The sequence below is a fragment of the Cibotium barometz genome, chromosome 4 (assembly GCF_041138505.1).
Source record: "Cibotium barometz isolate CiBa-2024 chromosome 4, ASM4113850v1, whole genome shotgun sequence".
NCBI lineage: Eukaryota > Viridiplantae > Streptophyta > Polypodiopsida > Cyatheales > Cibotiaceae > Cibotium > Cibotium barometz.
The window spans coordinates 65,664,074-65,680,753 of NC_141049.1; the positions used below are offsets into that span (position 1 = coordinate 65,664,074).

Here is a 16,680-nt window from a genome sequence, read left to right on the forward strand (position 1 = left end):
TACTACTTAAAAGTTCCAAATAATCCATTGACTTGACACTGAGACGGGATCTGATGTCCTACAAATGAAGCAGCCTTGCATCAAAATAATCAATACATAAGTAGATCGTCAAATCTTATTTCTCCAATCCAATGTAAGGACTATATCTACCAGTAACAGGCTACAGCATCACAGACTTCAACTCTCCCAAAAGAAAGCTGAGAGTATCTAGTCTCACTTTACGATGTGAGTTTCTACTAGCTCCTGCTACCTCACAGAAAAACGAGCACCAATTCGAAAGCAAATTCAACAACAAAGTAGCACCGCAAAAAAGTAAGAGCAAACATTTGATGCCAGATTTGGAACCTTAAAACAGCCGATTGTACGGCATCAATAATCATTAGCTGTGGGTTCTTGGCAAAAAAAAGGGACCAAAACTCGTACATGGGCTGCACCACGGGCACGCGTGGTATTCAGCCCTAGACTCTCGGCCTTCAAAAGGATGCCACAAAGTTTAGTGACCACCTAGAAGAGCCTGACAATTAGAAAGACATTACATTCCCGACACTACTGCTTGTACAGTAGTGTTTGACATTGCTCAGTCCATGAAAATGGACTCAGCTTCAACAGCAAACCACTTATCCAAAATGGGCATGCACCTATATGTATGATTGAATTGAACCAATGTTGCAGGGAAAATTGGACTTGGAAGTTTTGCAGCAGGAAAAGTTGAAAACTCTATCCAGATGAAATGCGGCTGATGGTTGCTAATGCCCAATCAGCTGTCTCTTTCAGAGGTTGATAATCAGCTCTGTGGCATTCCTCCAAAAAATTCTTGTGAAAACTTGCCTTCTGGAAGAGTGCTGACACATTGGGCCCCAACGTGTCAGCTAAATCACCCAAAACACCTACGGCAGCCTTCGTCACAGCTTCATCCCTGTACAAAATGAGTCCAAGTCACCGTTAGAACTGATGAATGCTAGCTACTAGCACAGCCTCTCACTCCAAGCAAAATAGTGTAGCTAGCCTCTCCTCTAGTTTAAGTAGATGATTATACATGCTACATGCAAACCCTTATCCATTTGTTTGAACTTAAAATGAAGCTGAATATTATCAGACAACTGGGAAGCGTAGACAGTACCACACCAACTCAATGCAAGGAATGCATGTAGAACAAGCCCATACCTGTGCACGTCTGCATATATACTTTCAAGAAATTGCAAGATATGGACAGCATAGGGAGCCATCAAGTCTGACTTTTTGTTCTTGAAACCTTGAAAAATGCCTGAATATGCTTCCAAAATTCCAATGCGCAATTGGTTGTAGTACTCAATCACTTCATCATCTTGTTTTGCAGCCTGGGCAGAAAGCTCTGCAGCTCCTTGTAGCATTGGCATTGAATACATCAAGTACTTCTCGAAATTTTCTCCAATGGCAAGTGCAATGTCCCCAAAGCAAGAAAACATAGGGGGCTTCACAGAGCGATGCAGTTGGCTGCTAGAAAGATTTGTCAACAGCTGAGTCATGATACCATCACAAAATGGTAGAACTTTGTCATCTAAAGCTCGACAGATGTCACCAACAACTCCAACGGTAACTGCACACACTTGATATTCCTCAAAGTTCTGAAGCCCCATCTCCAGATACTTGTAAAACTCCTGCATATACTTTCCAAACTCGACACCAGTGGCATATGCCAGAGCACCAATAGCAAGCATTGCTTCTTCATGTACTGTAGCACTCCTACAGGCAAAGACCTGAAGGAAAAGCCCCATCATCTGATCAGCATACTGCAGAATTCCAGATTTGGTAGCTTCAGATGACCCCAGCTTTTGTATGATCACCTGCAATACACCACAAAGTAAGGCCTGCACTTCAGTCTGCTTCTCCCTGTCATCTGTTGAAACAACTAGCATCTCAAGTGTGTTGCCAAGCTTTTGCATAACAACTGGTGCCAGCTGTACCACAATCGGTGCAGTGTCTTCAGTTGAACATCTTACAATCTCATTTAAAGTCTCATATGCTGATGCCCTCAAGCGAGAATCGCCTGCATCTTCCCTATCTGTTGTGAGAAGAAGGGCTTGGATAATGCTCTGAAAGAAAGGTGATAAAGGAGAAGCCGACCCATCTACCCCCTCATAGCCCTGAGCAAGCAAATAAATAGCTCCACAAACCTTCTCAGCAACATTTGGTACATCAGTTATCTTCTCCAACAAGACACCCAGTATTTGCGGCAAATTAGCTTGAGTTATGACAGGGGCTTCGATGTTAGGGCCATGCAAAAACTCAAAAATCCTACCCAAAGTCCATGCTGTAGTATCCTTAACCTGATTGTTTTCGTCCTTCATTGCATTTAGCATAAAAGAAAGAGCAAGATTGACTAAAGGAGTCAATTGTTCAACAGAAGGACCTTCCAGAATAGATCCAAATGCATAAGTAGCAGCTTCCCGGCATCTCCAGTCAGGTTTAGAGATGTTATCTTGAACATAGGGCACAACAAGGGGCACAATATCATCCCCAACGGTCCTTGCAACCAGGCCCAAGCAGGTTCCACCTGCCATAGCCAAATTCCAAGCCTCCTCTTCTTGATCCTGATCTTCCTCTTGCTTTGTGAGAGTTTCCAATAGCAAAGGTACAAGTGCGGGGAGAGCTTGCTTGATAAACCTAAAATAAGGCACCTCGGAATCCCCTGAAAAATCTACTCCATATTCTTCCTGAATCTCTATCTCCTCATCACAGATAGAGCTCCAAAACTCAATGGCTTGCAGGGCAACTGGCTCTTCGTCCTCGTGCACCGCCTTGGATGTAATGGAGAAGACATCTTGCATGTAAGGGGCAAGCTTCTCATAATATGTTGAGGAAATGGAGACAACACATTCAAAGGATGCCAGCCTGACCCTGTTGTCTGGAGAAAGCGTTGCTTCACAGATTACTCTCATGATGTAATCTCTTTCCATATCATTTTCAAAGTTGCTCTGTGCAAAATCCAGTGCATTATAAAGAGCTTTAGTTGCAGCCAGCCTGACATCATTGTTGCTCTCAGCTGTATTCATACCTTGGACAACTGCAGTAAGAATGGCATTGACTTGTTCCTGGGCAAGGACATCAGCTGATACCTCTTCACAGACATAACCTAGGGTCTCTAGAGTAGCCTGCCTCAAGTGGGGTGGGTGCTCAGTCTGTGGTCCTCCCATGTTGGTCAATAGAGTCCCTATCAACTCTGGCCACTGCCCTTGTGGTAGCTCTATTGCAGCAACCTTAGCAATAACCTGAGCAGATGTATGCCTTGCATCTATAACATTCGATGACAATGTATTCAGAAGAGCTGCCTTGATCTGAGCTTTCAAAGTATCATTGAGAGAAATCCATGCTTGAACCAGCTCTGATTTCCGTGAAGCATCCCTTGCATCAAGAGAATTCTTCAGAATAAGACCAGCAAGCTTGCGACTCTCTGGTGGTTTTTCATTGTTTGCCAGCTCATGTGCCAGCGAGAGAAGGAAAGCAGACAAGTTCTGTTCTTGGAATTGCTTGAGGCTATCTTCAGCAAGCTTTCGAACTGAGCCATCTGGTGATTGTGCATTGAGGAGAACTTGTGTAACCTCCAAGGCCATACTGCAGAACCAACAAAATGTAACTGAATCTAAGGGTCAGACATAAACTAACATTGAGAAACAAGCCCCAAATTGACTGGAACCAGTGATGGATAGAAAAAATTAGCATAAACCAGCCAGTAACAATTTGCACAAAAACTTATAAAGAAGTCTGCATGTCTGCTATCGTGGCAAAAAGGTTCAGGTTATATCCCAAACTTAACAAAAACCCAATCTTAACTACATGAGAGTCTAACAAAATGCAATCCTGACTCTCATGAAGCTTCAAATCAACTCCAAATTTCGATCCTAACTCCATTTGAATTCTAAACAGTGAGGACAGCATTCAAAGGCTAACACATTCAACCAGAGCATCACGCTTGAACAACTGTGAAAAGATTTAGTCAGCAGCCATGCATGAAGTAAACGAAGAGTAAAAGCCCTCATTCAAAACTTTAGCAAAGTAGAGAGCCAAGAATCTCCTAAACTGAACCACAAAAAGGTTTGGAAACAGCAACCTCGATTAGCTCACAAAAAACATCGCCTTAGATACAACAAAAATCCTTCCTTTCCGTGCAGCTTGTACATAAAATCGATTTAATTCGATCTGGGAAAACATTGACTGCTTTCAAGGAAGGCAATAGGCTAAAGCGTAATGTAACGGAGCAGAAATGTGAGGAGACAGAATCGTAGCGTATGTAAGAAACAATGCGGCCAGAGACTATGGAAACCAACAGATTAGAAGGAAAACAGAGTGTTACCTGGTATACAACGTAGAGCTTCTCAGAGTCTTCGCGATACAGACGAAGACCTGCAAGCTAGGGTTTTCTCTTCAAAAACCACATGCCAAAGGCTCTGATCTTGCTTCGTGCCGTGGATGACCTGCTTTGAGACCCGCTCTTAAGAGCAGAGTAAGTAAGAAAACGAAGGACCTAACCCTAGTCCTAATGCCAACCAGGGAGCAGAAGAACACGTGATAATGGAGATAGTGCAAAAATAAAATCTCTGCAAAAGCCCTAGCTATTTTCGTGGGATTTTTTATACGGCCTAGATCTTTCCAAATCACATATCGACGGTTTAGATCTTTCGCCCGTTTTACTTCCCCGTCTGTTTCAAAAGAAGCGCAATTTTTGCCGCCTCCATATCTATAGATATGGATGTTTAAACGGGAGAGCTGTCCATTTTTTATTTTTTGAGCTATGGGAACACGATATGTAAAATTCCCCCCCTTAGTGGTTTGACTTGTCCCTATTCTTGCATTCATCTTTGTCGATTACAAATTAGTGCAGTAGAAAGAGGTGTTGCTCTAGAGTCCCAAGGTCACGGGTTCAAGCGCAAGCGATGGCACGTACGGGTGTGTATGTTTTTTGCACTTTCTAATTCCAGCCAATTGTTTTTTTTTTAAACGCTCGTCTTCGAAGGGTAAGTAGAGATAAGCCTTATATTTGAAGCCCATGATGGACCCCATGGTCCCTAACTTACCAACCTATATATAAACACACCATGCTTGCTATATATATCCATGTAGAAGCTCATGTAGAAGCTCCTAAAGCACTTACTTTCTTTGAATAAAGCACCAAACTTGGCGTAAATAAACAGCTAGTATTCCAACCCAATATAATGTTGACAATCTCAACACACCTGAATAAAGCTTTAAAACAATCTTCGTACAACTGGATTCTCTTTCCTTGGAAGCCTATACTCCTCGCCTCCATCTGGCAAAAAAATTCAAGAAAAAAACATTAGCTATTGCAAGATATAATTTTCGTGGAAAAAAGGAAAGAAAACAACAAAACCTTACAGAACTCATTTGGTGGATCAATATTTGAGGCGAATGGAGTTTGAACAGGCTTGTAGACAGCAAATCGAAAAATTATGTATTGTCCAGTGCCTACGACTTGAAAATCTAACCGATCAGGCTTTTCATAGTCCACAAACATTACATGTACATAAAGTTGATCCGTGATCTTTTGTAATCTTAGACTGTAAATTCCAAGGAGCCCAAAGCTCTCATTGTAAGGGTCTTGACCATACAAACCCAGCAATAATCTGGGTTCTAAAAAATAAAGATATTCCCTGTTGCAAAAAAGAATGTATCAATAGCAATATAAATTTATCAAACAAAACACAAAAGTTACATAAAAAACAAGTTTCTTTATATACTGTAAAACACCGGTGCTCTCTAACAGTTCGATAATTAGAGATGTTGCTTGTCCTTCCCAAAATGGAGGGTCTACAATTCAGCCATGAATATTACATAGATTATGGAAAACAACAATACCTAAGTTATAGCAATCTCAAAAATAATTACCTTCAATATCTTGGCCATCACCATAAACAAATGAAAATGATCTTCTTGCCACCTCCATCCTAAGCAATATACCCCTGATATCAAATATAACACTCATCACTACACTAATTATTTACATAACACTTTAAGATCTCTCTCTCTCTCTCTCTCTCTCTCTCTCTCTCTCTCTCTCTCTCTCTCTCTCTCTCTCTCTCTATATATATATATATATATATATATATATATATATATATGTATGTTTAGTATTTTATCCCACGCAAGAAAAATAAATAATGCTACTATATATAAAAGCAAGTCAAAAGCAAACATTTGCTTATCCAAATGTTTAAAAAAAATCAAACAGGAACTCACCGACACCCTTCAACCATCTCAACAATTAGAACCACCTCTTGAGCAACGATGGGGCACTCCCTTTTGTGGATCTACATAGTAGCTTTAGCTCAATGCAAGTAGCTTTATACACATGAATTCAATAATGCTAAAGAGAGTAGCATCAATGTGAAACATTGCACAGAAAAACAACATAGATTACACATGTCACATCATTGCAAATATTCTCTTTTCAAATGCTTACTTCAATGATACAAAATATCTACGAATATAGTCTCTAGCATTTGTAAGCTACTGTATCAATAGCTTGTTCTCTACCTTTTGGGCATAGATTAAGTTTACATTCTAATTCATGCCATTTGGAAAACCTCCTTGTAGACAACATTGTTTGTGAAGACTTCGGTTGAACCTTTTATGCTGCTTTCATGTTCTATATAATTTTTACACACGCTTTCACTGCATCAGATGATCCAACACGTGACATAGTAACGTACAGCTGTCCACGTGTGAATACTTGTGTGGCCAAATAAAGTCCCAATACACTCAATGTTTGTCCTTTTGTGACTTATTTATTCACATACCAAAGGCTAACCTTACAGGAAATTGTCTCTTTCTCATGTCAAAAGGCAATTGCAGCATAGTAGGTATGAATATTATCTTGGGAATAAAGACCATGTCTCCAATGTTTGTACCTGTAATGATTTCTACTTCTATCACCTTTTGTTGAGAAATGTGGTGCCAAAGAGCACAAGGAAAATATGGAGTGAGTGTGAGAAGCCACATCACCAATTGAGAATTATCCCACGTGCAAGAGAAAGGCCATGTTGTACTCTCCTCATATAAAAGGGGGACATTTGAAGTATTAGAATACAAGCACAACATCTTAAGTCTTTTTATGAGTATATGTTTCCATCATGTAACCTAACTGAACTTGAGTCTAAACTTAATTAGTACACACTTATCACAATGAGTCTCTTTCATTTTAATCCACCTTAGATTAGCAATGTTGTTAGAGTAGATTAGTGTAGGATTAGTGTATCATTAGGTAGATGTTATGTTTTTAGGAGAGCTTGATCTATAATTTCAACATGGTATCAGAGCTTAGGTCTAGCTCTTCTAGTTTAGGTTCAGCTCATTAGTAAAGTAATTAAGTGTTAGGTTTAGGTGAAGGGAAAAGTTATTTTCTTCTTCTAGTCTATTTTGGTTGAGCTGAATTATTTTCTCAATCTTAGTAGCATAGAGAAGAGAGGAGAAGTTTATTTCTTCACTCAGTCAATAGGGGCACTCTGTCTACAGCTAGCAGAGTTGGTGCATTCAAGCAATAACAAATTCAAACATAAGGGTTGAATAACACTGCAAAGTTGGCCTTCACAGCATCAATAGCAACACCTCAACGACACCAAATATGGGCATCTCCATGGCGGCAAATGGCTACAGAGGCTACAGCAATCGTGGTGTAGTTGTTGAGATTCAAGCTCGATGTTAGTGTGAGCCAGCTATGCTATGTGCTGGCAGATTAGGTAGGAACATGTGTGAGACATAAATGACCGCGTGTCCAGCTGGTCATAGGGTGTGGACATTAGCTAGGGTTAGTAGAGTGTGGACACAACTCATTGTGTGTTGTGTGGATTATGGATTAGTGCATTATGCTTTGTGTGAGAGTGGACATGGCTTCCCTCTATGGTTAGGGTTTGGAATATACATTAGGGTTTGCTCCTGTGTGTGTGTCTCCTCCTCCTCTACCGTTCTTTCAACATGGTATCAGAGCCTTGTGCTGTTTATTAGGGTTTATGAGTGAGTGAGTGAAGAGGGAGAAGAAGAAGCTGTGAAAAGAAGCTGTGAAGCTGCCATTGGAGCTGTGAAGCTTGGAGCACACCGAATCTTATCAGATCTGAGAGCTTGGCCTATCGGGTAAGGTCCTCTAAACATCCTTGAGCGGATTGCAGGTGAAACAGGCAAAAGCAAAGCAAAATAGAGCAAATCAAAGCAAAGCAAAATTCTGGTTTTTGAAGCTTTCCATTAAAGCTTGGGAACATTGATGTATGGTGGAAATACGCGTGATTCTGGCAAAAGACATATGCATTTGTCAAAGAGGGATGTATTGGCAACCCATGTGCAAGCCTTGAACAAAGTTTGGAGCAATTTGGATGTATTTGATTGAGTGAAAATTCTGGTTTTTTGAGCTCTCACAAAACAGTGAAAAAGAAGCCCAAATTTGATGCATTTGGAGTGAGGTTTTTGCAAAAAATCCAAGCATTGGTGGATTGCACATGTACCTATGTGTGTTGGGCACCTATAACTATCATCAATTGACATTATAAACACTCCCAAACACCTTAATTGCAGGCGGCGCAGCTCATACAGAGGAAACAGGGCAGAAATCTGGTTTTTTGACTACGAGGAGATCGATTTCTCATTAGTTGATTGATATCTTCCACAACTTCCTTAGCAATTGGATGCTTTACATCTTGGAGAAGAGGGCTATGTGATTTGTTTGACCAATGATGCTTAATTGAGCTGGGAATGAGCTGATTAAAACAGGCTGTCCACTGGTTGCAGAGAAACAGAGCATTTTAATTGAGCAATTAATCTTTGGTGTTTTACAATTGGACAAATTCCTCTTACATGGAGTTGATGGACACTATTGCTAAGCCAATGAATTCCTGGTTGCCCAATTTGGTGAAATATTGAAGAAATTAGAGCAAATTTTCTACTGGTTTTTCTGGTTTTTCTGGTTTTTCCAAAAACAGAGAAAGGGTTTTTCAAAAATTGATAATTACACATGTCAGATGGAGTTGATACTCAACATTGAGGTTCATTAGGTGTCAATGCAAGTTGCCTATACTTGATTGCACCATTACATTGCGATTTGGAGCCTTGGAAGGCGTGTCAATTCAGGGTATCCCGCACTGAGTGAGTCAGTTCATCTTGGATGATTACAGGTTGATTTCCTACATCAAATTTGGAGTTTGTTGGCTATCTTGGAGTATCTGGAACATTCATAGGAGTGTGGTTGAGCTGAGGAAGGCTCATTTACAGATTTGAAGTGTGCGGAAGGTGTACGCATTGAGCAACATGTCGGACAATCCAGTACAGATTGTTGGTGAAAAGCTGGATAGGAAGAACTTCCAGGCATGGAAGTACAGGATAAAGAGTTTCTTGAAAGGAAAAGGATTTTGGAATCTCATTACAGGTGCTGAGCCAGAGCCAGAGCTACCTCGGCAACCTACACAGCAGCAGCTTATTGCTCATAAGCAATGGTCAGAGAGAGCATTCAAAGTGCTGCATTATTTGTCTATATGTATATCTGATGCTATGCTCATACACATTCAGGATGCTGAGAATCCCAAAGATGCATGGGATACTTTGGTCAAGATGTTTGATACAGATACGAGTGCTCGCAAGTCTCAATTGCGACAGCAGATACACAATGTGAAAAGGAATAAAAGGAGCATACATGATTATGTGCAAGAAATCAAGAAGTTTGCAGATGCATTGGCCACAATAAATGCCCCCATGCCTGATGACGATTTGGTGGATATTACCTTGCGTGGTCTTGGCAAGGAATACAAATCTTTTGATACATCTATCTCAGTGAGGAGTACAGGTCTACCCGACTTCGATGAGTTGGTTTCACTCTTATTGGTTGAGGAAATCAAGCTCAGTGATTCATTTCTGGATGCATCTACTAGCCATGATGATGGCAGAAATCAGGCTTTCTACTCGCAGAGAGGCTTTAGAGGCAGGGGGAGATTCGCATCACGTGGACGTGGTGGTAATGGTCGTGGATGGCAGGATAGACCTCCACAACAGAATTTTCAGCCTTCTTATGGTGCTCGAGGTGGTCATGGTTATGCACCTCAGCGAGGCAGAGGTACCCCCCGTGGTCGAGGACGTTGGCAAGGCCAACAAAATTCTATGCAAGATGTGGAATGCCATTATTGTGGCAAATATGGTCATATGGCGAGAGATTGCTTTCGCAAACAGAATGATTTGAGAGGGGGAAGAGCACAACGTGGTGGTCATTATGGTGGAAACTATGCACAACATGGTGGCAACTATGCATCAAGTAGCAATGATGGAACTGCAAATCATTTGTTTGCCATGAAGCATGTTGTGGGTTCTATGACAACAAATGCTGAGAATGATGATACATGGTATATGGACTCAGGAGCATCAAATCATATGACATGCCATGGTGAATGGTTTGAGCACATGAAGCCAATGGATGTCAAAGGCTATGTGGAAACAGGTGATGATACCCAGCATGTCATTACACATGTTGGAAGTGTACCATTGGTCATGCATAATGGTCAGACAAAGTCTATGTCAAATGTGCTGTATGTGCCTTCGATCACTAAAAGCTTGGCCTCAGTTGGTCAAATGGTAGAACAGGGATTACAGGTTAGATTCAATGAGCATGGATGCTTCGTTGAAGACTTTAAACATGGATGTAGAGTGATTGCTAAAGGCAAGAAAGAAGGAAGACTGTTTAAGCTGGATGCTGGAATTCCTGAGCTAAAATCAGCCATGTTCTCAAAGAGCAGGAATGTGGTACAGGACATTGATATGTGGCACAAGAGGATTGGCCATGTAAATATACAGAGATTAAAGAACATGCAAACAAGAGGCATTGTCAATGGTTTGCCTAGGTTCAAATATGATGGACATATGCATGTTTGTGAAGCCTGTCAGTTTGGGAAGCAGGCAAGATTGAGATTTCCTAGAGAAGGAAATATGAGTAACAGGCCACTTGAGATAGTACACAGTGATGTATGGGGTCCTGCACAAAACCCATCTATCAAAGGCAGTCTATACTATGTTACATTCATTGATGACTTTAGCAGGATGACATGGATATACTTTCTCAGGGAGAAGAGTGAAGTATTGGAAAAATTCATGGATTTCAAAGCTTTTGCAGAAAAGCAGTATGGCTGTTGGATTAAATGTCTGAGGACAGATGGAGGTGGTGAATACACCTCAAAAGCTTTTAAGCATTTCTTGAGGAAGCATGGAATAAGGAGACAGTTGACATGCAGGTATACACCTCAGCAGAATGGTGTGGCTGAGAGAAAGAATAGAGTTATATGTGAAGTGGCAAGGGCGATGCTTAATGAAAAGAGCATGCCAGATTACTATTGGGCAGAAGCATGTGCTACTGCAGTATACATATTGAACAAAACACCTACAGCAGCCATTCATGGAAGCACGCCAGAGATGCGGCTCACAGGTTACAGGCCAGACATTGGACATCTTAAAGTTTTTGGATGCATAGCTTATGTGCATGTGCCTGATGAAAGAAGAAGGAAGTTGGATCCTAAAGCAGAGAAATGTGTATTTGTTGGATATGCACAGGATCGAAAGGCCTACAAGTGTTATAATCCACAAACTAGACAAGTGGTCATCTCACGTGATGTAGTGTTTGATGAGCTTGCTAGTTGGTACAAGGCAAAAGATGAAGGTGTTATTGAGTCACTTGAGGCTGATGTGCCTGTGAACTTGCCATCACAAGCAAGTTCTAGCTCTACTACTATGTCTGGGCCAGCACAGCAGAAGCTGAGAGTAGCAGTGTACGTCCATGGTCAGGACGTTTGAGGCATGAGAGTGTAAGCACTGGGAGTAGTGCTATGGATAAAGGCAAAAAGAAAGTCGAAGGAATTGGAGTCACAGGATATGAGTCATCCAGTTCTGAAAGTTTGGATGAGGAGCTTGGCATACCTGTTTTACGCACACCTGGTGCCAGACAGGACAGATATGTGCCACCACATGCTAGAGTCACAGGTGTACAGAGTGACCCGCAGGCATTGCGGAGATCCCAGAGGGTCAGATATCCTGTTGACAGGTTGACATACAGAGATTTTGCTATGCACTATGCATACATGACATCTATGGTGAAGCATGTGGAACCTACATGCTATACAGAGGCTATTGGAGAGCATGTATGGGAAAAAGCAATGGATGTGGAGATGGACGCATTGGTCCATAATGATACATGGGAATTGGTTGCACTACCAAAGGACAAGAATGTTATTGGATGTAAATGGGTTTACAAAGTGAAGTGTAAATCTGATGGTTCTATTGAAAGACATAAGGCAAGATTGGTAGCAAAGGGTTATGCACAGACCCAAGGATTGGATTATGATGAGACGTTTAGCCCAGTGGCTAAGATGGGCACAGTGAGAGCAGTCATTGCTATGGCTGCAGCTAATGGCTGAGAAATGCATCAGATGGATGTTAAGAATGCATTTCTGAATGGAGACTTACAAGAGGAAGTGTACATGGCACAGCCAGAAGGGTATGTACACCCTAGATATCCCACTCACGTATGCAGGTTGAAAAAGGCATTGTATGGTCTAAAGCAAGCACCTCGTGCTTGGAGTGATAAGATGAGCAGATATCTTATCTCACTTGGTTTTCAGATTTCTACAGCAGATTCTTCACTGTATGTGAAGAAGACACAGCATGGGATTGTTTTACTAGTCATCTATGTGGATGACTTGATTATTACAGGTGATCATAGTGCAGATGTGATGCATGTCAAGAAAGCTTTGAGTGGGCAATTTGACATGAAAGATCTTGGTGAGTTGAGATACTTCCTTGGAATTGAAGTGGTGAAAGATCATGCAGGTACTTGGTTAGTACAGCGCCAATATGCCTTGGATATGTTGGCAAAGTATGGCATGACAGGGTGTAAGCCTATGAGTACACCATTGGAGCAAAATGTAAAGTTGCGGGCTGATTATGGCGAGGAATTGGATGATCCTTCTATGTACAGGAAGATGGTTGGTAGTCTCATATACATGACTATCACACGCCCGGATTTGAGTTATGCGGTGGGGCTAGTCAGCCAGTTTATGCAGAGCCCCAGGAAACCACATTTGGATGCAGTGAGACGCATCATGAGATATGTGAAAACCACAGCACATTATGGTTTATTCTATGAGAGTGGTAAAAGCTTGGACATACATGGCTACACAGATGCTGATTGGGCAGGTAGCGCATATGACAGGAGGTCTACTAGTGGATATGCTTTTACACTTGGCAGTGCTGTGGTGAGTTGGAGTAGCAAAAAGCAACCTACAGTTGCTTTATCCAGTACAGAGGCTGAGTACAGAGGTGCAGCCATTGCTACTTGTGAGGCTATATGGTTAAAGAGTCTCTTGGCAGATTTATGTGAGCCTCTTGATGGGAAAGTTGTCATTCATTGTGACAACATGAGCAGTATGCAGTTGGCAAAGAATCCAGTATTTCATGCGAGGACCAAACACATAGAGGTCCATTATCACTTTGTCAGAGAGAAGGTGCTGGATGGTACAGTTGATCTTCACTATGTGAAGACTGATGAGCAGGTGGCTGATATCTTCACGAAGCCACTTAGCAGGGAGAAGTTTGAGTACTTCCGGACTATGTTGGGAGTACATGGGATGAGCTTGAGGGGGAGTGTTGAGAGTGTTGATATCCCAAGCTCATCTACATCTTCATCGGCAGTACATCATGAGCTTGAGAGGGGCTGTTGAGATTCAAGCTCGATGTTAGTGTGAGCCAGCTATGCTATGTGCTGGCAGATTAGGTAGGAACATGTGTGAGACATAAATGACCGCGTGTCCAGCTGGTCATAGGGTGTGGACATTAGCTAGGGTTAGTAGAGTGTGGACACAACTCATTGTGTGTTGTGTGGATTATGGATTAGTGCATTATGCTTTGTGTGAGAGTGGACATGGCTTCCCTCTATGGTTAGGGTTTGGAATATACATTAGGGTTTGCTCCTGTGTGTGTGTCTCCTCCTCCTCTACCGTTCTTTCAACAGTAGTAAGGCATAATCAGCATGCAGTCAACAACCAAAGTAGTAGTTTTGCTCGCAAATCCCAACACTAGAGAGAAAGCCCAAAGCATTGACAGAAGGCAGTGGTAGAGCCAGTCGCCAAGCCAGGGAAGCACACGGTAGCCCGGTCACCACAAGAAGAAGAGAGGCGACGTGCACATGAGATAGTCGGCAAGAAAAAGAGAAGGTTGTGGGACAGCAAACACGGCGTTGCACTACTATAATGTGTATGGTGTGTTGTCGCGGCATGCACACGTCGAAAAGCAGTTGTCTGAGCTCTAGCTCATCAAAGGACGAGCAATAGAGTTTGAGAGAAGGAGACCTCCAGCGCAAGTGCTTGTTAATACTGTCGAGATGTCGCGTGCACATAATGAAAGCTCTCGGTGGTGGTGGCTGGTGGACTTACTGAGCACAAGCTGAAGGAGATGAAAGCAGTCTACATCGCACAGCCAACTCATGGAAGAATTGCAATAGGCAGACGACCATGGGCGGTGTATCGGCTCCAGCGAAACGAAGCAATAAGTTTTTTTTTCAACAACAACAAAAAAAAATAAACCCTAAGGTTGAAAAACGTCTTCACACCAAATCTCTCACAAGGGAGCATTCACATGCTTTACATGAAATTTAGTTCTATGGATGAAAAAAGAATGTTGCGTGCATTAGAGATGTATATAATCATGATTGTGAAAGCTAAAAACTCACATAGCATTCATGCATCATCGAAAAGAGCTTTAATTAAATAATTTGCCATCAAGAAAAAGTGTTTTTGTAGAAGAAGTGAAAGACCAAGCACACGCATCAAATGCCACCATCAACAAAGTCATCACATCGACAAAATGTTTTCACCAAAATATGTAATCTTTGTAAAAATGCCGCAACCACATGAGTATGCAAGCATGTGTGAAAACCATAAATGGGAAATTGCATCTAGTCCACATCAAAGAAGCTACCCACCTCATTACCAAAAATTAAATCCTACTTCCTACAAAAAGTGCTTGTAACTAGCCTTTGGGACCGATGCTGTACCCAAGCTAGAAATTCATCCCTCACCTAAGAGCTAAAGTAGCATTAAGGAGCGGAAGTGCCAAAGTAGCATTAAGGGGCGGAAGTGCCAAAGTAGCACATGGGCCAAAGTTGCTCATAGCACATAGGGGAATGTAGAAAGGAAGAACTCAAACAACATTATGTAACCAACATCCAACCACCTTGAGTAGCCCAAAGATTTGGTACCAAGGGGGGGTGTTGAGAAATGTGGTGCCAAAAAGCACAAGGAAAATATGGAGTGAGTGTGAGAAGCCACATCACCAAGTGAGAATTATCCCACATGCAAAAGAAAGGCCATGTTGTACTCTCCTCATATAAAACGAGAACCTGCATGTGTTCTGTTAGGCAAAGGAGTGGCCAATTTGTTGTCAAGTAGTGTTTTTCCCAGTGATTTTGGCATAATTTTTAACTCCTCATTCTTTCTTTTTTTCCTTATCAACAACATCATCCACATTTGCCTCATCAAAAGGCTAATGTGTGGGCTAAAAAACATACTGATTTTTAACCTTTGTGGATTGATTTTCAGCATTCCTTTGAGTACCCAAATGCTCTATATCAATGTGTCTTGCATTGAACAATGGAGGGAGAGAGTCGAATATGTCCTTCAAACATACATTTTGCTGTTTTTTACATGAAAGCAAGGGCGACTGAATTGCAGCTTCCATAAATACAACATCTCTACTCACAAGAATTTTCTTAGTACCAAGATGATAGAGACAAAAATCTTTACTTTCAAGGCTACACCCCACAAAAATACATTTAACAACCTTATTGTCAATCTTGCTGCTCATGCACACAAGTACATATTAAGCAAGAAAACCAAAAATGTGTAAGTGAGTCACAGAGGGCTTTCTACCATTCCAACCTTGAAAAGGGGTAATTGTATGCGAAGCCTTTGTAGGACACCTATTCAGAACATATGTTGCACACATGACTGCTTCTAGCTAGAAACCATGAGGTAACTCCTTACTTTTAATCATACAACGTGCCATCTCCATGAAAGACCTGTTTTTGTGTTCAGCTACACCATCTTGCTGAGGTGCACAGGGCACAATACATTGGTGTTTTATCCCATGATCAGCCATGTATGCATGAATCTTCTTAGACATATACTTCCCCCCCTCGATCAGGCACAAGTACATAAGCAAGAAAACCAAAAATGTGTAAGTGAGTCACAGAGGGCTTTCTACCATTCCAAGCTTGAAAAGGGGTAATTGTATGCAAAGCCTTTGTAGGACACCTATTCAGAACATATGTTGCACACATGACTGCTTCTAGCTAGAAACCATGAGGTAACTCCTTACTTTTAACTATACAACGTGCCATCTCCATGAAAGACCTGTTTTTGTGTTCAGCTACACCATCTTGCTGAGGTGCACAGGGCACAATACATTAGTGTTTTATCCCATGATCAGCCATGTATGTTTGAGAGAAGGAGACCTCCAACGCAAGTGCTTGTTTTAATACTGTCGAGATGTCGCGTGCACAGAATGAAAGCTGTCGGCTGGTGGACTTACTGTGAGCACAAGCTGAAGGAGATGAAAGCAGTCTACATCGCACAGCCAACTCATGGAAGAATTGCAATAGGCAGACGCGGTGTATCA

At 41.7% G+C, this 16,680-nt stretch overlaps 1 protein-coding gene across 1 annotated transcript; it reads right to left on the minus strand.

Moving 5' to 3' along the window:
- Positions 1-337: 337 nt before the first annotated feature.
- LOC147639523 (importin subunit beta-1-like) lies at positions 338-4,582 on the minus strand. The gene is made up of 3 exons (XM_086792234.1): positions 4,331-4,582; positions 1,165-3,591; positions 338-916 (listed from the first exon to the last, which is right to left on the minus strand). The coding sequence occupies exons 2-3, from the start codon at positions 3,588-3,590 to the stop codon at positions 718-720; spliced, it is 2,625 nt and encodes an 874-aa protein (XP_086648360.1). The 5' UTR covers position 3,591; positions 4,331-4,582; the 3' UTR covers positions 338-717.
- Positions 4,583-16,680: the final 12,098 nt, after the last annotated feature.